The sequence below is a fragment of the Erithacus rubecula genome (assembly GCF_903797595.1).
Source record: "Erithacus rubecula genome assembly, chromosome: 9".
NCBI lineage: Eukaryota > Metazoa > Chordata > Aves > Passeriformes > Muscicapidae > Erithacus > Erithacus rubecula.
Window position 1 is genome coordinate 19273295 of NC_136660.1, and position 27359 is coordinate 19300653.

At 36.6% G+C, this 27359-nt stretch overlaps 1 protein-coding gene across 3 annotated transcripts in view; it reads right to left on the reverse strand.

Moving 5' to 3' along the window:
• The window catches only part of PLCE1 (phospholipase C epsilon 1), a 136680-nt gene that overhangs the window by 15697 nt on the left and 93624 nt on the right, over positions 1-27359 (reverse strand). For 2 of the 3 annotated variants that reach the window (XM_079312910.1, XM_079312912.1), the window contains 19 exons: positions 24437-24582; positions 22422-22680; positions 21508-21716; positions 19017-19058; positions 16807-17473; positions 16140-16322; positions 15184-15301; positions 14661-14820; positions 11431-11553; positions 11210-11346; positions 10065-10303; positions 9005-9066; positions 8725-8890; positions 6820-6927; positions 6305-6421; positions 6066-6224; positions 4976-5099; positions 2734-2858; positions 1977-2094 (listed from right to left, as the gene is read on the reverse strand). In XM_079312910.1, the coding sequence (XP_079169036.1) occupies positions 1977-2094; positions 2734-2858; positions 4976-5099; positions 6066-6224; positions 6305-6421; positions 6820-6927; positions 8725-8890; positions 9005-9066; positions 10065-10303; positions 11210-11346; positions 11431-11553; positions 14661-14820; positions 15184-15301; positions 16140-16322; positions 16807-17473; positions 19017-19058; positions 21508-21716; positions 22422-22680; positions 24437-24582 (3262 nt within the window). The remainder of the gene's footprint in view (positions 1-1976; positions 2095-2733; positions 2859-4975; positions 5100-6065; positions 6225-6304; positions 6422-6819; positions 6928-8724; positions 8891-9004; positions 9067-10064; positions 10304-11209; positions 11347-11430; positions 11554-14660; positions 14821-15183; positions 15302-16139; positions 16323-16806; positions 17474-19016; positions 19059-21507; positions 21717-22421; positions 22681-24436; positions 24583-27359) is intronic. The other variant, XM_079312911.1, reaches the window with a different exon arrangement.

Sequence of the window (27359 nt, forward strand, 5' to 3'; positions counted from 1 at the left end):
AGGATCTCAGCACCAAGGTGATGAGCCATCTGCCTGTAGCAGTGCTCAGGGGTGCTCCACTGCCCTCAGCTAGGGTGACCCCAAAGAACACACCTTCAGCCTCTCACATAACAGTGTAATGATACCCAACACACTGAAACTCAAGTTAAGCAAGGACTGTAAGGTTAAAGAGCTCAGAAACAACAAAAGCCATGGTGTGTTCCTTATTACCAGAGGTTTTATAAACAAGAAATGTTATTTTCTCCACATGACAAATTCTGTTTTGACCAGGGAACACTTAGGGAAGTCTGTGTTACCCAGTAGATTAAAGCAAGTGAACATTATGGTCCTTGTCCTTTTTTATAGTTACATATCAGTGATTAACATTCAGGGACACAGGCAAGTGTAAACACAGAGCAAAAATATATGAAGACAGGAGAAATAAAGTATTTACACCATTGATCAGACCCTGACATGAATTCTGCCCTCCCTATTTCCAAAACTCTTGCATTTTCTGAGTTGGTTAGGAGCACAGGCACTAGAGCTACACAGTCATGGATCTACCAGCCTTGTTCCCATCATTAATGACAACACTGGGGTAGGGCACTGCACCAGGTCTGTGCCCTCTGGCTGAGCAGAGGGATCCAGTCCCTGGCATGGTGGCCATGGAAGCCTACTCTACCTCAGAGGAGGCAGCATTTGTCTCAAAGGAGACAAAGTCTGTTGGAAAAGTAATTTCTACAGCTTTATGTGTTTATCTGTGAAAGGAGATGATTTTCTTAATTGTTCTATTCAAGATCTTTTTAAAGCAAGAGGAAGAAATTCGAGAAGGACAGGAGGTATTTCTTTAATAACCAGTATTACATTAAAAATTAAGTATTTCAAAGTTTCCCAGAACGTCAGAATTTTTTTAATGTGTCAAAATGCTTGGAACAACTCAAACTACCCCCATTTAATCTTGAATATCTTTCTTTGAAAGAAAATATTTTACTTGAAAGATATCTCATTGCAGATTTCATTAAAAAGAGTATCAGATTTGAATTTTTAGAAGTCATTATTTTTACAAGTGACACCTACAATTTTTAAAGTCATAAAAGATTATAAAAGAATGTCTGTTCACTTTCCATCGTGTTTATCTTGCCTATTTGACACTATTTCATGTTTGGTTAGCTTCTCTAATCTGATTATAGTTCTGTTTGTGTAAGATCATGATTTGGCAGAATTGACAACTTTTCCACAGAGAACTATTCCACTAAAGAGCAGATTTTTCATTCAAAACATTAAACATATCAATAAACAATAAATTCTCAATTTACAAGTATTTATGTACATGGTATGAGCCAAAATATACCCAACCTCATATTTCAGTATTGAACAAGCAGCTATCAGTGATCTCTTCAGTTACTCCCTCTCGTTTTCTCTACAAAAGTTATTCTTCCTACTGTACTGAAGAAGATTCTCCAATTTCCATAACTGCTTCCACAAAGACTGAGTGAGAGTGTGAAGCAGCTGCCCTCAACACCCCATGAAAAGGTGCTTTACCCCTGCAAATTGTTCCTGTACTGTCCACTTGGGAAGGAACAGAAAATGGGGCTGTAGGCAAAGGTGAAATACACTAAACAGAGGTCACTTCAAGAAATGGGACACATTCTACCTTCAAGGTCTTAAGAATATTTTCCTTCTTAATTCAGTAAGTCCTTACATGGAAACTCAGAGCTCTTAAGATAAAGCTTTCTGTCATCTGGCATTTGGCAGTGAAGCAGTTGTCTAAGTTGTGAAGACTGGCAAATTTCACTTTTGTAAACATTTTAATATGACAAACAGTATGTATTCACATAATTTATGAACATCACTTCTCAGCCAGGAGCTGCTATTATGAAGACTACCAACTCATGAAGAACGAACCTCCTCGACTACTTCAAACTAATTCAAAACATAAACATAATGTCTCCAAGAATTAGAAAGCTGAAAGCAATAACACAGGGCAGGGCACTTACCCGGGAACTTTACAGCTTGACAATAAATGACAAGATCTGATAGCTCTGGGGCTATTTGTCTGCTTTCCTTCTTATTTTGTGGAAGATAGAATTCTTCACCCAGCTCCATGTCGTAAACCTGAGTGAAAACATCAAGAACATTTAATAATGGTATCACTGAATGTGGAAGAACTCTTGCATATCTTAGTTATGTCTTTGATATATTTTATCTCTTTCTTTCTATATGATTTCTGTTCTCACCTAACAAATCTCCCTCCCATGTGCACATTTCTGATCAACATCTATTACTGATTCTGCAGTAGTGTATAAAGGCCTTATTCAGTCAGTTCTACAAACATTTAGACAAAACACATCCATGTTGAGAATAATCTACAGTACACTAAACAGCAATATACTGGCTCCTTTTTCAGATGATTTAATAAGAGGTGCTATGATTATCTCATACCATAGTTATTTTAAACTTATTTTGAAACACAAAGATGCTGAAGATTCAGATGAAATCTTCAGTTCCATCAATATTAATTTTCAGCCAAGCAGCCTATATATGCTATAACCTCTGGGGACTTTCCTTGAGCATTTGTTCTATTTGTTCTACTTAGGCTATTTTTTCTGGTGTCTTTCCATGCTTTCTATTGTTTGTCTTCATTAAAGTGCATTTGCTATCTGATGTCTCAGTTACCTGAACTGTACAAATCCTTTTGAACCTGGTTATATATCAAAGTGCAGCTGAGAAGAAAGAGGGAAAAAGCAGAACTACCTTTCCTTTATTATTGTAAGTAGCACAATCAGCCTTCTTTAGTCGTTTGGCAGTCTCTTCATTATATTCAAACTGCAGTTTATCACTTGATAATTTATTCTCAGGTCGATCTTCAAGAATATTATCTAAAAATTAATGGGATTTTAATAAACATAAAGCTAAACAACTTCAACTGGAAATTTAATTTGAATTAACAATATTTGTGGACAGTGCTGTGAATCTTATATGAATAAGCAGATGCTAAAATAATGCATTTACTGGTCAAAGCATCATCCTCTAGTAGTAATCTTCTATTCAAAAATTTAATGCTTGGGTTTGGTTAAGACATTGCCCTTCCTTCAAAGCACATCCTTTTGTGCTCAGAAGATCTTTAAAACCAAACCATCTAATGAATTAAGTTTGCCATCTGAAAATAACTGATAATCCTGAATGACAAAAAAATGCCAAAGTCCAAGCAAAATTAACCCCATCAAATATGTACACATTTTGTACAGCAAGTTTTGACTTTCCTCTCCTTACTTTCACCATGCACAGGTATTTTAACATGTACAGAAATACCTCTTCAAAGCTACATATTTTTCAGAGAATAGTATGCCTAATAATGATGTGGTCTTTCTGGACCAAAATATCACAAAAGGAATGGTTTCAATTTATTCCTGATGCTTTGACCATATTATTTTTATGCATAACAAATGTCACACATGCAGGCTTCTACCAGTTCTTGACAAGTTAACAATGCCATATAAGAATATCTGCTTGTATTTATAATATGAAGCAGAAACTATATATTCACACTGTCACATTGAACAGGCTGAAGATGCAGTGCTGATTTCATGCAGTTAAAATGCTCAACCAAGTGGCTTTTACCTTCCTGGCTGTTAGGAGCAGGAGAAGCATTAAGGACATCAGCTAAAGGGAAATGAGTCAGAGAGGGAATAAGAGTAAAGGGAATTAAGATTTAGAGCCAGAGAAATGAAAAGTAAGTGTCAGTTGTAAAACTATTAGCTTTATGCAAAAAAATGTATCTGTAATAAAAATAAAACTGAATTTCTTTTAGAAAGTTTACAGAACGTTATTTAGATTAGTTTTACCAAAATATTAACACAATTGAAGGTTTAAAGAATAATCACTGTAATAAAGTAGTAAACCATGCTGCAGATTCCTCCATATACTAGAATGTATGAATGTTTCTTGCTAGCTTCAGATTTCTCAAACTTTCTCTGAACTAGAACAGTGCTCAAAAGTCACTTACTGTAAACAGTTTGCAAAATTTCCTTGGCAAGTCTGTTAGCAAAGATTTGAGTTTTCATGGCAATTTACATCTACACCATCTCCACCCCATCCACCCCATTCCTCACAAAGAGTATGCTCAAGTAGCCAACTAGGCCAACTTTCAGTTAAAACACAACATTGACATCAAACTCATAAATAACATTGTTATTCCACAAGCAGTGTCATGTCTTGAACTGCATTCATTAATTTTGTGACTATTTTTTAATTCTCTCAATACAGAAGCAAGGAATGTAAGCAAGAGACACCTGGAAAGAAATCCTGTGCTGCAGGACATGCTCGAGCCTTACACCTCCTGCCAACATGGCACCTACAACTCAGACAGGTCCCCACCAGAATTAAAGGTGCTGTGAGTGAAGCACTTCACTGTCCACTCAGGGGAACATCCCCAGCTGTGTCAGACCAGCTGTCCATCCAAGCCAGTATTCTCTTTCTAGCAATAGAGCAACCAGCCACTAACCACAATCCCAGCAACCAACAACCACATTCACTGAATAACAGGGATGTTGGACCAAATACTGCTACCTATAACATATGCTTATAAATCTGTCAATAAATTTGTCCCATACTCATTTTTTTAATATGCTGATGCCATTTGTCTCTGCAATTTCCCCTGGGAGCACATTCCAGAATAAACAAATAAACAAATATAAACAAATATTTTACCTGTTTTAGACTGATCTTCCACTTGTTTTACTGAGCACCTGCTAGAACTAACAAGTAATGCTCTGTGCTTCCCTTAATGCATCACTTCATGACTAAGTAAACCTGCTTCAATCCACCCCTCAGTTCTCTTCCTTACCAGCTGAAGAATTTCAGCCTTTTCAAACACATGCAAGGACACTGTTTACCCAGCTCATTCCTGAACTAGAATATTCACATCTTATTACTACAGCTCTAACAAAAGTACTGTAATGAACAAACAGACAAGCAAACAAATAAATATAGTTACCATCAGAGAGAGATTCATAGTCATAGTCATATTCATCCTCTTCATCTTCTTCCTCTTCATTGGTAGGTGTGGGGTTGCTAGCACCATTGTTAGCCTGTGCTTGCAAATGTGCCAGCTGGTGAGCCTACAACAACAGAAACACTTACCACATTATTGCTAAGTACCGCTAAAAAGAAAAAGAGTTTTCATCACTGTTTGCATCTTGCTCTATTTATATGAAAGCACTGAATATATTAAGTGAGAAATAAGTAAGATTGTTAAGATCAAGCTAAAATACCACTTCAGGGGTTTGAATGTAAAGAGAAGTTGTTACAAGAAAAACACTTAATGACATATGAAACCTAATTAACTATGGGAAAATGCCCAAGTTGCACATCATCCAAGACTGCCTTTTTCTAGTCTGGGATATGCTGTTTCAGGAACAGTTATCCATATACTTGTATGAACTATGTAATTTACTCATCTGATAACAAGAATTTAAGTCTAATGCAATTGTGTTTACATTATGGGTAATGGCAATTATTTTTCAAGGATTCAATCAAGCTGCTGACTAACCACAGACATTACCAGATTGAGGCTACTTGAGATGCAACCCTAATTTTTAGAAATAAAAAAATCCTCACATGGAAATAAGCACTATTTCAATAGCAGAGTCCCTCACAAAAAGTCAATAAAGAATTGAGTGCCTAGCATGAATTTGAAAAAAGAAACAAAGCAGAAGTCAATCAAAAATTACTACATACTGTAAACACATAATCAGTGCTTCTCAATAAACAGGAATAGTAAATGTTGCAGCCTCAGAGAAAAAGATTAATTTATGTTTGTCACACAGGGCATGTGGTGTTAATCATAATATTATGAAGTTTTATAAAATTAATATACACTGAAATTTAGTTAAGATGTAGCTATAATTTACTATATGTGTTGTCTGCTTATTTGAAAGAACTGCAATCCACTGTGAGTTTTCCAAGTAGGAACATGCATTAGATTATTCTGCTGTACATAAGGGATTAACAAAAACTTCAAACACAAATGAACTATTTCTAGCAAGAGTTGGGTCTCACTGCTTGCTGTTAAGGAAGGACTTTACCTTTTGTTTCAATATATCCACTGGTGTTTGATGGGCTTTCAGCTTCTTGTTTTTAAGCAGGATTTTTCTTCTCAGTTGGCCCGGGGAAGGCAGCATGGGATCATCAGAAAAGTCACTCTCAAATAAAAACTTCGTCACCAACTTATCTCCAAATACATTCTGAAACACCAAGAAGAGGTGATGTACTATGGAACCCCCCCCAGCATGTGCTCAGGATGGCTCACCCCAGCTGATGCTACCTTGAAAATCTCGGCCATCTTGCGCTGCTGGGGCAGCGAGCAGTGGTTCTCGATGGAGATGATGACGGGCATGTCGGAGGTGATGAACGCGTTGCGATCGATGGCTTCAACCACCTCCTAAGAGAGAGAGAGAGAGAGCCTTTGGGAGGACATGGCAGCATTCTGCACCTTTCAGGTGACCTGCTAGCTCAGAGCACAGACACCTGCTTTCCTCTGCAAGAACCAAGAGGCTGCCTCATGCTCAACAAGCTGGCATCTTGTTACAACACAAGTGGTAACACCTACTTCTGTTACTTATGTAGCAACAAAAAGACAGAAAACTACACTATAGAAACGAATTTGAAAACATATTTACCACTGAGAATTTTATCTCTGACATAATCTATAGTCTATACTCTACTAGAATTTAGCCCATTAGAATTTGTGTTTTTCTACTAGCCAATTATTTTTTCCCTTCGTTACAGAGAAAAATAACTTCTCATTTTTTTTGTTTCTATGTGCAATTACCAGCATACCTTAAAAGAGATCTTTGTAGTAAGAGTGTGCCCATGATAAATGATAGGCATGCCATCATCACCATCCCAGCAGTCCAATTCTACACTTCTGCAGCCTTGTAAAAGAACCTACAACACAATTGAACAGTGTAAGCACATCTAAGCCACAGTACCACGCCATCAAAGTAGAAGGCAGACATTGCAGAGCTGAATGAAGGCCCAGCAATTCAGCAAAATGCTGCAAAGGGCAATCCCTGTGAAGTAAACAGCCCACAGAAGGCACAGTCCCCAGCTAACTGCATTCCCCAACTGAATTCCTTATTTCCCATTGAAAAAGAATGGGAAAATTAGGCAAAGCATGTATGTTCTTGGGAGAACTACCAAAAAGCTTTGAAATTCATGGTATTGTACAGGACACATGGAATCTGTTTGCAGAAGGTGGTTCTGAATGTATAATTTCCTGAGAGAGAGAAACATTCCCATTGTAAAAACAGCCATAAAGCAACATGGCAATTTATTTCGGATTGCTCCCATGACAGCTTAGGAGAAAAGCACCTGCAGTTTGTTTGCTGGGTTTTTTTATTATTGTTAGTTTCATAAATAAAAGATAGTCTGAAAATGAAGTCTTAAGAAACTTCTACGAGGATAGTTAAAATGGAAATGTGCCAGGACATCTTAATCAATTATATTAAGCTATTTATAGCCATCAATTCATTTATCAAATTTTAAATTATTCATGTATTTATTATTCATGTATTTATTATAAGCCATTGCTAGGAAAAAACGAAAGAAGCAAAGAGGAAGGATGAAGGAAGAGATGAGCTAACCCATCTTCTGGTAGCCCAGCTTATTATTGCTATCAGTATTTAGCATGCCTGTCATCTGTACCACAATTTAATATTTTACTCAATAGAAAGATCTCAACAATCAAACTCATTTCCAGCAAAACCATTCATGAACAAAGATAAAATTATTTCTACTCCAAACCTGAATAATTTGATTTCAGATAGTTTTGTCCATAGCTGGCACTCCACCACTTCTGTGAGAGCCAGACACACTGAGCCAGAAGAAAATGACCCTTCAGCTGGCAACAGCTACTTGAGGGACAGGAAGCAGCTTTTCTTAATCATGCAAACTTTAAGGCAGTTGATCTCCATGTCACTTCCCATCTATTACCAGCACAATACTAAGATCACTGTGCAGTGCTGCTACAGGAACCTCTGCAACTGTTTTACTCAGTGCATTTGTGTTTTTCAGGATTTCCTAACACAGCCTCACCTCTCTGTCTATAGTTTCAGGTGAAGGAGCACATGGGACACCAGATGAGTCCTTTCTCTATGGTGAGTCATTAACTCTCAGCATAAGGAAAACACTACTGACAGGAAGTTTGATGCTTTCTCCAGCATTTTGTAAATACACAGACATACAAATATATATATAAACAAACACAGAACTGAAAGCCCAAGGGAGAAATTGTTCCTTCCCTGATCACCACCAATCAGGCATAAAGTCTAAAAACTGAAGAATATTCCTAGAAGTAATGTTTTTAGAAGTTGTAGTTCTATTTGAAATTTGTCTTTGCAGTGCAATGTACAGTATTTCAGTAGTGTTTCTGACATCTGAATGAACTAAAATATTAGATCAGTCTTTCCTGTGGGAAAGTCTAATTTTAGTAGGTTGGGTCAGACCGACTGGTGTCTAAATGCTATGAATCTCAAACTAAACCCATTTTTTTTGCCTTAGAAAAGGCATTTGAGCACAACTGTGCTTACAGGCAGCTTTCCCACACATCATGTTTTCCAACGTTTTGCAAGCAGGGGTTTAGGACATTTAGATTTTCAAAGCAAAAAGGTCATGTTCCTGAAACTTGCCAGTAAAACAAACAAGTTCATGTTGAAAGCTACACACCAATCCAATCCTGCATACCTGGCTGTAAAGCTCCACTGAGGACTCCCCTTTAAGCTGATGGCCAGTAAGGTAAGTATTGTGTGAGGATTCTATGTAGTAATATGAGAGAGGAAAGTGCAAGTCCTCAGCATTCTCCTGTGATTCATCATTCTTGGAGGCAAAGTTATCTTTATCCATCAAAAATCTAGAAGTGAGAACATGTGAGAAAATTTTATGCTGTGCTGAACATTTTGTGACTCTCCAAGTAGCAACAATACTATATGTATATATATATTTATATTAACACAAAAGTAATTACCTTGCAAAACCTTCAAAAGACAGCAGCCCCTGCTGGCACATGTTCACACTAGGTTCAAATTTCTATAAGGAGGAAGAAATCAAAGATACATATAATAACAACTCTTTGAAATATGTCTTTGTTATGTTTTTATATGTAGTCTGCCCATAGCACTAAACAGTTACTATGTAAACACAGTCTTTTTGTGGATAAAGTAATCAGGTGCCTGCAAACTGTGTTTTAAAAATCACTACACAAGTATACTAAAATCATAATGATAAATCAAAGAACCATTCAGGTTGAAAGGGATGTTGGGAAATTGCCTAATCCAACCTCCTACTTAAAGCTGAGACAGCAATTAAATTGAAATTTAGAAAGATATACGATCAGGTGTCCTACTCCTACCTAGTATGCTTAAATACAACATACTACCATCTCAATGAGAGTTGTGGTATTCCATCTTGAATTTCTTTTAGACTTTCTGTCTTTTAAACTCTGCAGTTCTACCTTATATGTTGATAGTTATATACAGTTTTTAGCCTTTGTTAACTGCTAAATGGGGGCTTCATTTTGGAGTATATTAATTATGGATGTTCGGAAGAATAAAAGTTTTTCTACACACTTCCTAAAATCTTCAGCCATGATACATAAGGGAATAAAATATCCATGTTTGCTCTGGAAATTTTTTTTACAATACAACAAAAATATGTGGAAATGGTGCTTTTTAAAGTTCCAAAGTAAGATTATGTTCAATTAAATGTGGTCCCAAAGAGAAATAAAAGATTTGTCACGAACACTTTTCCTAGGTGGTGACATCCCTTCCCTGCTGAAGTACACATAGCTAATAAAATTATTCATTTGCATTTTTTAAATGGATGTATTTATGGACAAACATACAATTTTCTAGCCCAAAATAAAGATGGTATTCAATTTTAATTTCAAGTAAACTGTTGAGACAATATCAGTGTGAAAGGAGATACCCACACAGATGTTATTCTGAACAGCACACAATGTTAATGGGGAAAATGGAAGTAACAGGAGTTCTAGTATAAAGGAAATGCAAGATATTTGTATTACAGACCTGGATAATACTGAGGATTTCATCATAGGTGCAGTGCTCTCCTTGGCAATTCACTAGGAAGTCGTTCAGCTGCTGGATTCCTACTCCAAATACTCCCAGTGAGGTGCTTTCAACTCCAGTGCCATTGGTTACAATGCTGGCAGCAGCAATAGCATCAGATATTTGCCTCTGGTTGTCTGATAGCTGCTGCCTGCTCTTAATGAATAAACCAAGGTCTGAAACATTTCTAGTCAACAAATCTTAAAAGAAAAATGAGGAAATAAAAGTATAAGCTGTTAGTATAACCTGAACAATTATGTGTATTACATATCCTGTATAGAATATAATGGAGTATACAATACAATACACAAGTATCTCACTGGGTGTTTTAGCACTGACACAGTAAATTAGAACAAAACCATCCACTAATAAAAGAGAGCACTAAGCACGCATGTGAGTGGACTACAGGTGTCCAATTACTCTGAACAAAATCCTGGAACCTTCAACATGGATCCACAGCCCACTACACACCCAGGACTCTCCTGCTCCCTCTCACCACCACAAACAGCCTCAAAGCATTTCCTTCACTGTGTGCAACCCCACACCCTTTATCTTCTTCCAGTTTCATATGCCAATTGTTCTGCACCCTCCCCACAAGCTGCTTGGCACAAAGTCTGTTTTCTTTACATGTAGTCAAAGTCCCAGTCTAAGATTATGGTAACTGAGGAATGTAAAGGGGAACAGAGGTTTCCTTCCCCTTTATCCCACACAAAGCAGATCCACTAGGAAACTAGATAAGAAAAAAACAGCCAAATGGGATACAGGGCACAGGCTCCTCATTTCTCCTCCCTGTATTTGCTCAGTGTTTTAGTCCTTCCAGGGCTCCTGCAACCTGTACAAATCCGTGGGCTCAATCCATTCAGCAACAGGTTTTATTCCTCTGCTATTACCAGTTACAAATATATCTGGCTAATGGAAAGCTGGAATACTTTTCCTTCCCTTCATTTTTGGCTTATATCCTGCTAACTACACATCAGTGGAGGCATGGCAGCAGTCCTCTACTTAAACTTGTAACTGATAATGGAACTGTCTGAGACACATTTTATTCAGGCAAATAACTGAAGTTGCTCAGCAGTCTAATAGCTGCATTTTTCTCTTTAACAAACCTAAATCAGGCTGGAATCCACTGCTATTTTCATCAATCTTCAAATTAGTATAAAGTGGAGCAGGCTCTAAGCCAGACCGATTGCAAGGCACAGCATAAACATCAAAAAGGTCTTTCAGATCCTTGCGGCTACGGACACTGCAAAAAGAGCAGAAAAGTTCAGTTTTTGCTCTCTCATAAACTTGAATGAATGAAATTAGTACAGAAAAAAGCATTTTTTACCTGAAAGATTTGAAGAGCTCTACAAATTCCACAAAAGTCATGTTACTATCAGACACCATGAAGTTCTGAAATCCCTTCATCCCTCCTTTGACACGGCCATGCCAGCTACTGCTGCTCCATGTGCTAAAATAAAAAAAGACTGCTGCAGTTTAGTTACATTAAACTTCTACTTAATTGAAATATTATGTGCATTAACAGTTTATTTGTGGTCTCCTGAATGCATTTATTACCAATATCTGGAAGAAGGAAATGCATAATGATTCTTTTTACCTTTTTGCTTTATAGCAGGTATTTTTTTTCTTCAAGACAACTGCAAACTTTATCAGAATGAATAATGTATATTGTGCAATTTTAAATTTTCATGTGGAAAAAGGCCTGATGCACATGGCATAAACAAAAGCACTTCTTTTCCCTTTAAAGAAAACAATGCCAGTATTCTTGCAATGGAAGCTGTGTACAAGGTTCATTGAAGTGAAATAATAAAACAGATTTTTCTCTAACTGCAATCATTAATCTAGATTGTGCATCTGAACAAAGTTTTTAAAGTAGAACCAGCACATTTCCAAAAGTCACATCCCAAAATGTTTAGGCTTCTAGAGGATTTACACTAGTAAGTAGTTAGGCCCTGACTTGAGCAGTGTGAACAAGTCCTTAGTGAACTACATGGAGTAACTTGCAATGAGGGGTGAAGCACTTGAGCCCCTTCTTGGGCCTAAACACCAATGAATACACATTACAGGAATGAGATATGCCAGCAGTAACAGTCTGAAATGGGCAGGATTTAAGCAAAAACAACAATATCAAGAACTATCTAGTTTAAACCATATTAAGTGCACTAGTTACAGTATTTCCTTCAAAATATCAGACCACACGTCAGATTTTATTGCTCTGTAATGTTCAAATACACACATCCATTCTTCCATGAATTTTGCCATCCTGTTCAGTACAAATAGTTCCAACAGCTGCAATGGAAAAACAGGACCAGCTTGTTGTCCAGTGCTCCTAAAGACATGCCTGCAAGCAGGTGACTTTCCACATAAATACAAAGGACCAAATTCCTGAGTTTACTCCTGGCATGGGATGGATGTATGCAATTGAAAACAAAATGTGATTTAAAAGTATTAAAAAATACAATCTACTTCAGTTGATAGTGTTCTATTTGTTTGACATCACTATGGCAAATACTGACATACTGCATATAACTTTTTTTAGCTAAAATAATTCCTAGCATTTTTATCAGACAGGAAAAATAAACCATGGTGAGGAAAGTCTCTAGATTCCAGAAAACAGACTGGAATTGCAGAGTACCAAATAGGAGACCAAGAGCAGAAGAAAATGCTCAGCATTTCACCCAATCTGATCACTAAAGATTAGCTTACAGAGTAATGGAAAATAAATACAAACAAAAGGTTTTCAAGAAAAAAGGCCAAAATCCCCAAGAAAACTCCACCTCACCAACATCCAAAATTGCAATTAGTAGTAGTCTGGATTACATCTGTAGACAGTTAATGAGAGAGGAGGTTTACTCTCCCTTCCCTAAAAAGCCCCATCTCTAGTTTTCCATACCCTGTGCTCTGTGTCCCAGTGGCCATTTCAACCATCCTCCTGCTTCCTCCACCTTACAAGTGGCATTAGATTTCCAAGGAACTTGGAAATTCTTTGGATGCCCATCTGCTTTGAAGGAATGACAAAAGCAGCTGCAAACTACCTGTGTTCAGAACAAAACTCTCTCCAGTGCTCCGAATTTCTTAGTGGCACATGAAAACTGGGCCAAGATAATGGGCAAAACACATAAATCTGTTCTGAGGAAGACTTCTTCAGGACAAATGAAACAGCCATAAATTACATCCTGAACAAGTTCCAGCAAGAAGGGTCAGAGCAAATTTGGGACTGCTCTGCAAAGTGATGCTGTGGAGGTGCCAGACAACTTTGCCAGGGAAAACCTGTGATAACTGGGGGTTAGCTACACACAGATTTATGAAGAAACCCAGCCCTGAGAGGACTTAAAGGAATATTAGCTGTCCTTTTCCAGGGAATGTGAGTTCTCCATTGATGCCTTTTAATTTCATTTAGAGACAACAACTATTTCAGCATCAAAGCAAAAAGCAGATTTGCAAAACACAGAATAAAGCAATATTTCTTCAGTTTAATGTAAAAGAAAGCTATTCACACCCTTACAAAAAAAGAAAATTGCTTACCAAGACAAATCCAAGTTTGAGAATGACATTGAAAAACAAAAAGAACACAGAGGCTCACAAAGCAGTGTCAACCCAACCAACCACACATTCACAGACGGCTCTACTACTCACACCTGTTGCCAAATCCAACTATTTCAAGCATAAATATAATCCCCAAGAAATACACAACAGGAACCATTGCACAAGACATGTCTCTTCAAATCTAATGTTCTATCAGCAGCAATAATCTCTTCCATTGTTTACTGATCTGGAATCCCCAAGATTCATACTCATAATGATATTTCAGCATTCCTTCTCCAAAAAGACACTGGAAAGCCTCTGTTGAGGCTGTCTTCTTGTACGTCATGAAGTACTGTCCACATCCCTGACATATTAGTAATACTGTAATTACTACTACCATCACCATTATTATTTATAGAATTAATATAATAGTGAACTATGTTACTGCACATACTGCAACAGCATAACATACACTGCCTAAGTGGCACAGAAAGGATGAATGTTTAAGAAAAAGAGGCCTGTAAGAGAAAGATTCCAAATTGGTTCCTCCAATTCCCAAGACAGTACTGCAGTTATCACCAGGAATGTCAGCAAAAGTTATTATTCCCCCAGGTAGGAATTATTTGTGCTGAGAAACCTCAGAACTTCAGTTCACATATCTATAACATTTCTGTTGATTTTCACTATACAGAAAATGTCTACAACTATGTTTTGGAGAAGATCTGGAGAAAGAGTTAAACTCTGTATTTGTGCAGTTTTGGAACAGCATTCCAATCTGCTTCTGTAACAGATATAAACTGAAACATGCTGCTCAGGGACTTGCTACAGAGCCATCCTCATATTCATGGCATTTCAGCTTAAATGTCTTGTGTTGTTCTACAATGTGCTTTAGATGCCTACAAAAAGGCTAATGACATTTCTGGTGCTGTTTTTGTCAGATTTTACCAGTTTGGCACAAACCCCACATTTCGTAATAAATAAGTAATAACAGCTTCTTTTCTTTTAAAATCAAAGCATGGATTTTGTCCTTACCTAGACTGACTTTTGCTTGATGATATTACAGGAGAGGAGACTGGTCTTGCTGGTGAAGATGATGTAGCTCCTAAATTGGGAGATCCAGATGCTGTCAGAGAGTGAGCTCTTCTTGATGGCAAGTTGTTAGATGGAGAAGCATTAATAATAATATTGTGATCTAAGGAGAAAACAAAAGTTTTCATCACAATTCATCAGGCCCAATAAAAATGCTTCTGTCTAGGAGATCTATATGAAAATTCATTAAAACATAGTAAGACACTAGCAGGATTCAAGCTTTGTCTCAAAATAATCAAAAAAGTATAACACTTACAAATGTATTTTATTTGAATAGAAAGGGAATGCTACTGAAACTAAATGAAAGAACAAGCATGAACCACTAAAGAAATGAATTTCAGAGTTCACAGATTCAAAATTTCAACTGCAAAGTAGCTTTACAATTTTATTTTGAACACTACAAGAAATGTCTGCATAAAAAGGTTTGAGCCTGACAGACTTTTAAGCACCAAGGCAATATATTTACCTGGTTCTTCTTGTTCATCAATATCTTGAGGATCTGAACCACTTCTATTACGATATTCCTTACAGCTTTTTGCCTTTCGAGTTGCCATTTCATCATCAGTGGCCTCTCCACTTTCACCCTAGAAATAATGAGCACCATAATAAACATCTCAAATCCATTCTTTCCATTTCTTTTCAGTACAACCTGTAACAAAACCATGAGATAAATCAACTGCTCCTTAGAAAGCCTCCTGTGAGGCCAACCTCAGTAGTAAAGAGACAACTTAAACAGATACATGGTGAAGTGTGGGACCTCAGTTAGGTGTTACCTCAGTTTTACATCACACAGGAGATGACAATGATTGTGCCTCTCTAGAATGTTGCAGCTGGTTTTACACTATTTCACTGGTGCACTGGAGCCCTAAAGAGGATGGATCTTGTCCTTTGAGAATCTTTCCACCTGCCCACTAAAAAAAGTAGCATAGAGGTGCTAGTCCTGCATTTTCCTCTCTCCTGCCTACTGTTGGAAGCAGTTTTGTCCAGGAAAAGAGAGGAAACTGCCAGACTAGGTCATGTTTCCATCACCTATACAAGATAAAATGGGTGCTAATGTGATGTGGAATAACTCTGTTAATGTTGTTCAAAAGATGAAAACAAAAGGATTACAAAAAATGATACCAACCTCCAGACACCACTTCGCATGTTAAAGATTTCTATCACCACCAGAATTTTATCTTTATAATGAGGTAGAACCTAAAGGTTGCAAGAAGATTCTGTCCCATTCTGCTAACACCTACATGTTCTAACAATGCTGCAAGCACGAGAAAAGAAAACAAACTATTGGAAAACAATAATCCTCAAACCTGAAACTACAATGAAGTTTTAAAATCATTATCTAACTTCTTTTCTCTGGTTCAGAACACAGCTACACAGTCACTGAAGAAGGAAACAAAACACACGAATAATAAAACATTCTACCCTGATGAGTACTTTCTTCTTTTTCTTAGCTGTGCTGATTCCCAGGGTGTTGTTTCTTTGCACATTGGGCTTCTCAGTGCTTTTGGTGAGAGATCCTGTGCCTGTGCTTCTCGCACTCCATCGTCTGCCTCCAAACAGCTCAACGGCCTGAGCCAAGGTTGGGCCTTCAAACCTTCCATCCTCCTACAAAGATTCTCAGTGTTAACAAAACAAGAATAAGGACACATTTCTAATGCAATAATATAGACATCCCTGAGGAAGCAATGAATAAAACATCAAGAGGAGGCAAAATTTGATTACTGAATGAATTCCCCAGGGCAATTTTCTTTGCTGCTTTGGGGATGCTTTTGGCCCTAACTATTACCCTCATTATTTTAGTGCCCTTTTAAAGGACAGTCCTTGGTTTTTTCCTAATAAAATACTTATTCCAAAACTCCAAATATATGAAGAGCTTTGTAAGAAAAAAAAAAAATTCAACCTCAGTGTATTTAAAACTCTCAAGGTTTGACATAACGTTGTGTAGAGATCTTGCTGCTTAAACCATGTTACAAAACTGGAGATTTAGTGTTCATCTTTAATCTAATCTTACTTATATAGAAAGTAATTGCATTACATTAAGCTCTTGGTATCTTTGAACTTTTTTACAGAGAATCACAGCATCTTTTACCTGGTAAAGGCTGACATACTGTTTCCGTAGCCACTGTAGTCTTTGATCAGGGAATCTCCTCATTTTTCTTACAGCTTTAGTCAATTCCAGCAATCCATCATACAGCATTCTGGCAGTGTATTTTGGAGCAACAAAGTGCAGTAACTTATTATCAGTAGTCTGAAGTCCATAAAGTAGTGTTATACCATTTTCTTCAAGGGACATATTGCAAAGTTTATTTTGAACACACACAGTGTGCATATCAATGCCCGAGTGTCCCATATATACAGCCTTGGCTGAAAACAAGTCCAAAAAGCCTTCCACCAGCCCAGCATTACCAAGAAATTGGTATTTACCAAGCTCAGCAGTATTGCCCAGCACACTCAGCTTTGCCCTAGCATTTGCAGGGCAAACTGTTGTGGGTTTTGTCCAAGTCAAAGTACTATTGTCAGGCTGGAGCTGAAGAAAGCAGCGAGCTGAGAGATGTGTCTCCTGGTCATAATGAATGACGGTTGCCCCTTGCTGCATGAACTGATGGACATCAGCCCTGATGGACAACACGTACCAGGGAATGAGTTCTATCCCATGGCAGAAAGCCTTTTGTTGCTCTTCTGTTGAACTTGTGTCCCATTCTTTCAACTGCTCAAATATGTCACTTTCAGAATCTGAAAGATCTCCGATGAGAAATCTGCATGTAACAAATATGAAAGATTGATATTAATGATACGTGTGATGATTTATTCTATGCTTGATGAATATTTTTTCTGCTATAGTTCAAATAAATGGAATACTATGATCATTATATATTTGAGACTTACAGGAACTTGTGTAGTTTTTGAAGTATTACAATTTCTGTTATTGCAATTTTGCATCAATTAAGAGATGCTGCTACAATTACTTGTAACTCCTGAAACAGTATGATTATATTTTCCTAGAACTTTCCACACTTTGCATTAATAAAAAAAAGTGTCTGATCGGTTCTTAAGGCCAAGTAATTTCAGTTTCTAAATCCACTACATAAGATTGCTTCAGCTGAAATATTAAGTGCCGTATGTGGAAAATACTGGGTAAAATACATACCTTCCTCATAAGAATGCACAAAGATTTTTATCAATTTCTTTCCATAAGAAATTTTGTTTTGCTAAGGAAAATATTAACATAAAACTTGTATGCAGCAACTAAAATTTCTGAAATATTTTGCCAAAATTAGAAACAGACACAGAGCAACAATACAGAGCTAATAGAAGAGGTAGTTTAAATGAAATGTCTTCCCTGCAGAAACTTCTAACATGTATAAATGCACAAATGTTCAATATTTGGGTACTTCAGTGAACATAAAAAAGGACAAGCTGTTCTGTGTATAACAGAACTAATGAAGCACATTTTCCTAAGGATATCCAGGCAATAAAATACAAATCATCTTTCTCTGCATATTGTTCAAGATATCTTGTCCTAATATTCTCTTTGCCTCCCCTCCTATCATCACAGTACTCCCAGTTCCTGCTCCTTACCTACCAACTAAGCCAAAGATGACTCATGTTGTGTTTCCAAGTCACATACACCATCGCCCCCAGTGCTAAACAGCACAGATGACCATTAGTTTTTCCTCAAACTCTCCTCTACCTGGATGACAAATTAATCAAAATTTTTCCCTTATGCCATATAGCAATAATTCCTCTACAAATTTATTTATTGGTGAGATCTCTGTCTCATCACCAAATTTATGAAAAAGTGGCAAATAGGTTAAGGTTTTACTGCTTCTGGTGAAGGGACTGACAAAATAACTGCATCAGTCTTAAGTGTAGCTTTTCTTTAAGATATATTCCTACATATAAAGGTCATGCATTTTAATTGAGCTGACATTAATTGTCTTACTAGAGTCTTGCAGACACATAAATTGAAATATTGACTGTATTATATAAAATTAACATTTTAAAATGAAATTAAAAAACTGAAGCAGCTCTTCCTCCCCTATGCCCTCAAAAAAGTCGAACAAGTCTCTGTAGAAATTCTATAAAATGTTTTAGAATAGCAGCTGTGCATGGCTGGAGGAGTCTGTTATAGCAGACAGAGAAATGGCAGAGCTCTGTTTGTGCCTTGTTTCAATGCAGCAGACTAAAATGCACAAGAAGCAGTAAGCCAGCACACACACATAACCACACACACAGAAATGGAGCCTCTGACACGAGCTGCCAAAAGCGACACCACTGCCAGTTACTGAGAGCACTTACAGAGCCCGGGCTGGACCAGGGGCTTTCTTTACATGTGCTGCCCTGAGAGGCAAGGAAGTGAAAAGGTAAAGAAAACAGTGACACAGATTGCAGTTTAGAGGAAAAAATTGCAAGGTATACAAAAAGAAAAAAAATTGAGGTTTTCTCCTATTATTTTATGTGCTATTTACTGTAATGAAGCAGCGATTCAAAGTTAAGAGTATCTTCATAAGTCACTCAACAATTAACAACTCCATAAAAACTCCAATTTTTTTTTTATTTTCCTACCTACTTTCATTTTTAAAAAATTTATTAATTGTCAGAATAGAATTCTAAGAAAGATTAATGTTTGATATTTATCTGGCATGTACAGAAATCCAGGGCAATTAGATGGGTCACTGACTACAAAGTGATAGAGCTTATTTGCTAACGCAACTAGGAAAGTAATTATACCCACTGCCCACTGATTCTATTAGATGCCTTTCATTTTCTTCAAATCAAATTAGCCTACCAGCTTTGGTGCATTCATGTCCCACAATACTAATCCAAATCATCAAAAGAAAAACTAATTGAAAATCTTTCTTACAATTATAAAGTAATGAGAAACATGTTATGCAGTGTATTTTTCTGCCTTTATGAACACAATACTGTAATTATCAGATAACACATAATTATGATGTAATTTGGATTTTATAATACCGTATGCAAATATGACAGGTGCCACAAGAAAGAGAACTAAATGTCTTCCTTAGAACCTTTGAGCTGTTCATAGCAATAAAAATAAATCAAACACAGCCTTCATACAAATACAACAGAACATGGTCCTTCAGCCTCTGTAGCACTTTGCTCCTGTGTTTCACCCAACTCTCTGTATGCCCAGGAAAGACATGGCAAGTGAATAAGGAATTCCAAATCCTGTGAGACACTTTCAGAGTATTCTCCTATAAGCATTTTACTGTTAAAATCAGTATTTACTGCATCAGATACTCATAGCTGAGTAGTTAGTAGTCCGAACCAGGAAACATAACTTTAATTACCTATCCATAGTTTTGTTCACTTAAATTTTAAATTTTCATTTCAGATTCACACTGGGCTTTTTAAAAAACTGAATTCTTACTTTAGGTTGGAATGCAACTTAGTGGATTATATTTATGAATAAAGCATAAGTAATTTACTAAGAAATTATTTAATAAACCCATAAAAAAAGGAACTCAGTTTAATTTCTGTTCATGCAAGTGAAATGTTTATATGTCAGTTTATTCATCATTTGAATTGTGATTTGCAAGTTGATTTTAAAGCATATTAATTAACAAAAAATAATTCCTGGAAGATAGTATTAGGACTGAAGTAAGTCAAGAGATAACATATGTGGGCAGAGAAGTGAGTCTGTCTTTCTTAGCTTAATCTAGTGCACCACTTCCCAGAAGCAACTAAAGCCAGATGTGAATAATTCTATTAGAAACCATTCTTTCAGGAAATAATGGTTATTTATTTGAAATGAAATTTAGAATTACATGTTAATGAAATAAATACATTTTAAACAGGAAGATAGTAGCTGCCTCTCAGGCAGTCACTTATTAGATTTAATGTTTAATAGCTGAAATAAGTTGGATAGTTCTGAACACATTGATATTTCTGTCACACCTTATCAGTAAAATAACTCAAGCAGTGACTGAAGTGTGTTTTTTCTATGCAAGCCCTCATGTAATTTTACAGTGCTTCAGTTCAGAGCAGTACAGTTCTGTTATTTAATTTGAAGTTAGTCTAACACAGTTTCTTAGTGTAAAGCTGACCTGACCCAACTATGTCTACATGGGCTTTGAAATGAAACTTCTCTGCAAAGAAACATTCTAGACCATGTGATGTCCTAAACTTTGCATTTGCTGTATTTTCTGCTGGTGACTGGTAAAGTCTTCAAGAGTGGTATTCAAAAGTGAAATCAGATTACTGAACACTTTTTTTACACAGGGCACAATGAAGTAAACTTCTGTGCAAAATAGCAGGACTACAGAAACCTGAAAACTCAAAATGTGTACCCACACATGAATATTTTCTGGACAAAACTGAAACCCCTCCAACTAACATGTCCTTAAAAGAAGAAGTCTTTTGAAGGATAATAAATAATCTTTTTTTGAAGGAGCCAGAGCACTGCCTGAGCATGCAGAATATAATGTTCTGAGCTCTGATAACAAATATGTCCTGGTGCTATTCCTGTCACTAGAGATCAAAATTGTAATTGTAACTGTGGATTTTTAAAGCTCTCTGTGTAAGACAAAAAGGATTTACCCTTATCATGAGAGGAAGTAATTACATCATAAGGGAAAATATAGCTATACAGAGAGTTTCCAAGCAGTTGAGTATCAGGGGAGAAAAGTTCTGAATTGGAAATGGATAAATACAAGGGAAGATGTTAAAGTTGCTCTTATTTCTAAAAGCAAGCCTTGGCAAAAGAAAATCAAAAACTAAATCCATGATATTTACATGTAATGATAGTAAATAAAATAAGACCTACTGGAACCGGTTTTTGTCCTTCAAAGAGTTTTTCCTTGAATCACTCCCTTCACTGACATTATCTTCACCCTCTTCAGACTCCAAACTGCGATTGCAGCTCCGAATAGTTTGAAAGATGTTGTTTGTTGTTGATTCTTTTTCTGGGTTATTTAAACCATCTTGGCCTACTCGTTGTAAGAAATTATCTTGTCCAGTGTAATCTGAAACAAACTACAGAGATATCAAAAAGATTAGCATAGTTGCAAATAGAACATTGTGTCATCTACTTCTCACTGCAGAAATTTTTACTATTATGAATATTTAGTGCATATTTCCTACTTGCTTCCCATGGCATTTTGGACCTACTTGCAAGCCAAAACAGAACAAATAATTTCATAAATCAAGTAACACAAGTTAAAGTAACTCCTGAAAACTTTTAAAAAGCCTCTGTCTTTAACTTTTCATCTATCAGGAGCACTTTTCTTTTTAAACTACAATAATAAAATTCAAAAGAATTGTTTCTTTCCATAGAGGAAAAGCTTGATCTGCTGAGCTTCTAAATTCTGTTTTTAAGGAACTGAAAACTTCCAATTCCCAATGAATTAAGTGAAAGGTCAGAGTATTTAGCAGAAAACAATTACACATTTCAGGCTTTACACACTTAATCCAAATCAAAAAGAAGATCCTTTATTACGAATGCTGATTTCTCAGTACTTTGATAATGAACCAGGTAGAAACAACCACATCCAAATTACTAAAGAACTATGGGAATTAAATTGAGGTCCATGTAATTGACTAGTAACAGTCTGGTTTAGCAAACTTTAATGAGATGATGCCTTTGTGTAAGATTATATAAAATAAAGCACTGGCTGATAACATAACATTTTAGAATACTCGAATAGTATTTAGAACACTTGAATACTAGAATACATTTACCTCTAGCGTTTCATCCTGGGAGTTATATCGTGGACAGAGTCTGATGAGGCTTGATGCTCCATCCAAAACTTCACAGAGCTCTTTTAAAAACACACCACAGAAAGGAACAACTTTGCAGCCTGGAATATTGAGCGCGCGGTTGACCACCTTCCTGTACTCAGATGATGACTCATGTTGTGCCATAGCATCCTTCAGACTTCGCATGGTTTCAATATCAGACTGGTCCATAAATTGCCACATTTTTAAAACTTTTCTTGACCTATTGCAAGAAGAGATCACAACATTTATTTTAAAAATGTAAACAATTTACCTTCAAGTTCTAAGCCTGCAGCATATATGTAATGGAGGAAATTATAACTCCTCAGAAATGAATGAGTTAATGAAATCACAGCCATCATTTTAATGAAAATTCTCCCCATTGTACTATCAAAGAACAAAAATTAAAATGAGAAACTATCAGTCTGATCTACTGGAGCAGTATGTAACATTTTAATAAAAAAACAGCTGCAAAAAATATATCAGCAGGCTTTCTAACATTTTTATTGTGTCATTGCCTAAAATTTCTAAGGCCCATAAAGAAATTAGAAATTATTAAGGAAACAACATAAAGATAAATCAGACTGCTTCTTACAAATTTCTTCAGCTGTATTATGCACAATCCATAAAAGTTGGGCAATTTTAATTACGTTTATTTAAAAAAAAATTACATTGATTTCTTCCCCAGTTTGCTCACAAAATATATTATTTATTTTTATAGAAATAAGGAAGTCAGGACCATGTTCGAAGTCTCTGGCGCCAGTGCAGAGCTCTGGCTGAAATGAAATTCTGATTTCCAACAGAAATAGCTCCAAGGACTGGGAGTACCTCTGGGAGTTCTCTTACCTTCTGAGCTGATCTATGTAATCATGTGGCCTTTCTTTCCACCCCGGGCCTCAGACATACCAAAAGATCCAAAAATACACTCACAGTAGACTGCCCTTAACCCCACTTTCCATCCCTGTCCTGGAAATGCCCATCAGCACCAGCCTTCCTCTCCTTTATCTCGTGTGCTGTGCAGATGCATTAGAGACAAAATAAAGCCCTTAACTGGCTTTGAGTTTTCCCCCATAACTTACATGGCTTAGAGACTGTGGATGTATTCTGCTGAAATATACTTCCCATGCCTATGAATATTCCAAATGAGCTTTATACACCAAAACCATAAACAAATACCTCAATGAGATCCTTACTAAACCACAAAGAACATCAATGCAAACACTTTAGAGCTTTGTTACACAAATGTTATACAAGGAGGGTCAAAGCCAAGAGATGGGAAATTTGATCTTAACTCTTCCCTGTTCAGTCCCATTTGCTGCTTTCTGAACTGCCAGTGCTAAGGCACTGCTCCCCTGGCCCCACATGAACCTGTCACTCCAGAGGAAAGCACACAATGAGCTTCTTTGAGCCCCTACTCTCTTCTTGAGATAATGCAGGTCCTTCCACATACGACCATGACAGTATGAAATCCCAACACTGGTCTGCATAAGTAAATCAGAGGGTTTAAAAACCAGATTTGGATGTTTAGTCTTGATGGGATTTTTTTGTCATTTTGGGGTAATTTCTTTCTCACAGTTAAGATTGATCCTTTTAGAGCATCACCATGAATATATTTCACTTATGTTCTGGAGACTCCAATCCCAAGTTACATTAGTCATAGCTCATTAGATAAACCACAACTGCTTTCCCATCTTCTTTTCATATTTTAAAAAATTTATGTTAAAAAAAAGATTTCTAATGCAAGACATTTAGTGTGCACCAGGAAAACTGATGGAGTCTTCAGAACATTTTGAGAAAAAAATAAAGGGTTTAGCTTGCTTCATTTTTCCAAAAAGGATTACTAGAAAGTCACAGCATGAGATGAAGTGGCTTAGCCATGGATTTGCTTAGTTTCATTGTTCTCCAGAGACATCTGTTTAACAGAAACTGCAATGTAATCTATCACTGAAAAGCCATATTAAAAAAAAAGTTGCCAGTACCTTAGCCCTGCCAGGAATTCCATTACAGCATTGTAGTTGCCCATATTCCAGCAGCATTTTGCCACATGAACTAAGTATGAGAAGACTTCTCGTTTCTCCTCCATAGAACCTGCAGTCAGGATCAGCCAGGTAACCCATGAGCTCACCTGGTAAAACCAAACAGACAATATGGTCAGCCAGGGCAATGCCACTTGGAGCACTCATGCATACTTGCCAGATAATGTGGGTTTGTTTGCTTTCTTCCATCAGGAGGGTATCAGTCAAAATTCCACTTACATGCTCATAGCCAAATCACATATGCATTGCAAACACTGTGACATATTCACATGACAAGAGTAAAATCATTAACTAGTTTAGAAAAACTTTTATTAAACAAAAAACTACGGCATCTCAATGTGAGATATTCTGAATATGCACTGATGCCACAGAAGAAAATGGACAGCTTCAGCTAGTGCTGATTTCTAAAGCTGCTGGAGAGATCTGCAGTATAAATTCTCATTAACATGGCTTATAGATCTCAGTCCCACAGTGAATAAACCCTTGTTAACAAAATGAACCATGAAAGTTAATCAAGTTTTTGGAATTTTTTTTAGTTTTGGTTAATTTCATAAAACTAGACACATTAAATGCACAATTCTGCTAATTCCTGTGTGCATCAAACATTTCAGATAACTTGTATTACCTGTTTGCAAGATCACAAAGGAAGTAAATAAAAAGAAATCTCATCTTCCAAAGTGTGCCCATACTACTAACTTCTCTTTGGGAATTAATGAATGCTAGAATCAGAAATCAACTTAGTACATGATTCTTTCTGTATTTAAAAAATAAAAATCAACCCTTCATTTTATCAGTGTGCAGATTTTCTTTCCAGTTTATGTTCCCATAACATCCATTAAAAGTAGCTATATTTCACATGGAAACCTAATTTAAACCAACTGTTTCTTTTTACAATATGACTCCCTGGAGGCTTGTTTTTTGTCATTGTGTAAACACTTAGGAGGCAAGAAACGTGATTTGTTTACTGACACTGTGTTCCATTCTTTGGTCCTGAAGGACTCAAGTGTTTACAGATAATACCAGTGTGAGGAGAGGTTTATAAAAATTAGAAAATGCCATTTCACCCCTCAGGGGCCATAGACTTTTATTTTAAAAACCAAGCATGAGAAATAAAAATGTAAATGCATTATTACTAACAGGAAAATATATAGGGTTTGTATTTATGCAAGTCTATATAGACTCAGTGTTCCAAGCCACCCACTCCTGAGGGAGGACAGTTAAAGACTATGAAGAATCTAAGTTACTATTTAATCTGTGTGATGGCAAATAAACAATACATGGGAAGTGTCCAGATGAGAATAGTCATACTCCTATATAAAGAAAAAAAAAAAAAATCACTCTTTTAGGACTGAATTATTGAAGAAAGTCATTCACTGGGAACATACTCAGGAGTGAGGACGATGGATATAGGGATGCTCTAATAGGCTGTGAGCACCAAGGGCAGCAGACTAATCACTGCAGCAGCTCAGTGAGAACCTGAACCCAGCTAAAATTTTATTTGATGTGTTCAGTTGTTATTCCTAAAATATAAAAACTCAATCAGCAAAGAAGTGCATACCTGAAGAGCATGAAGGCATGGAAAATACAAACCACCATAGCACTACATGGCATGGAGGTCAAATGAGGGCAAAAGCAGAATAAAAGATAATAAAGCAAATCCATTAAAAAATCAGAAAATGTGAAACAAAACAGTCAGATCTGTGGAACAAATTTGTTTTTGTATGCTGGAATAAAGTGACATATTATTTTTGGGTACTATTCTCATTTTCCAGAAATTGCTATGTTAGGTAATGCAACTGCTAACCGTTCAATCTCACAAAAAATTAATATTTGTTTACTATGAAATACCAAATGTAGTAATGATTTGATTAACATAGTTTTAGAAATTTTAAAGAATCATATAATTTTAAACAGTTATGTTTTAATCTAAGATAGTAAAGATCTAATGATTAGGAGAAAACAGTATCAAAATTGAGAAAGAATGTCTAAAAAGACAACTGACTTCAGACTCTCTATTAAGAGGAAACCTTTAAACTAGGGCAGCCACTTGCTGAAACTATATTTAAATGAGAGTTTAAGACTGCTATAAACAGCATGAGGAACTTTTACAATCTGCAAACACAAAGAAAAAATTATAAAGGGCAGCATGGATGAGCCTTTGCAGCCTTGAGATACTGTATACCATGTAAGTGAAAAAGAAGGGTACAAAAGGGACCATGAAGTTCATGCTCACTCCTCTTGCAGGACAACAATAGAGAAGTAGAAACATTTTTAAAATCTTTCACTAAACTAGAAGCAAAATAAACTGTCTGAATCTTTTAATTTTAAAATAGTATAGGCAAAGGCAGATAGATTGGGCAGAATTGGGGGACAGAAGTGAGCATCTAAAGATACAAACCACTCCTGAGAAATAATGAACATGCCTGCTTCAGAAATGTTGGTATTTTAATTTTTCCTGGACATCAGGAACAGATGGTATTCAAGAAATAACTTAACAAAATTTTCATTGAAATGGAAGTTCAGAAGTGGGTTTCATCAGACACTGTCTGTGTACAGCTGAGCTCGATGCACCTCACACAAAGGAAAAGCAGAGAACTCTATAGGTACTTATTTCTTGGTGGCTATGGAATTCACCTGGAAGCTGAATTCAGAATCCTGCTTTTTCCACTTTGGCAAGCAAGTAGAACAGACTATTTTGATGTGGCACAATTTCTCTGTCACTAAACCCAGGGGTTTTCTAGTGGGGGAAGAGAGCAAAAGGAAGCTGCACCCTGGCAAGCCGTGACTTCTGGACACTCCAGCTAGGTGGACAGAGAACAGCACCTCCTCTTGCAGCACTTCCCTCTTGGCTGGCTGGCAGAGCCAC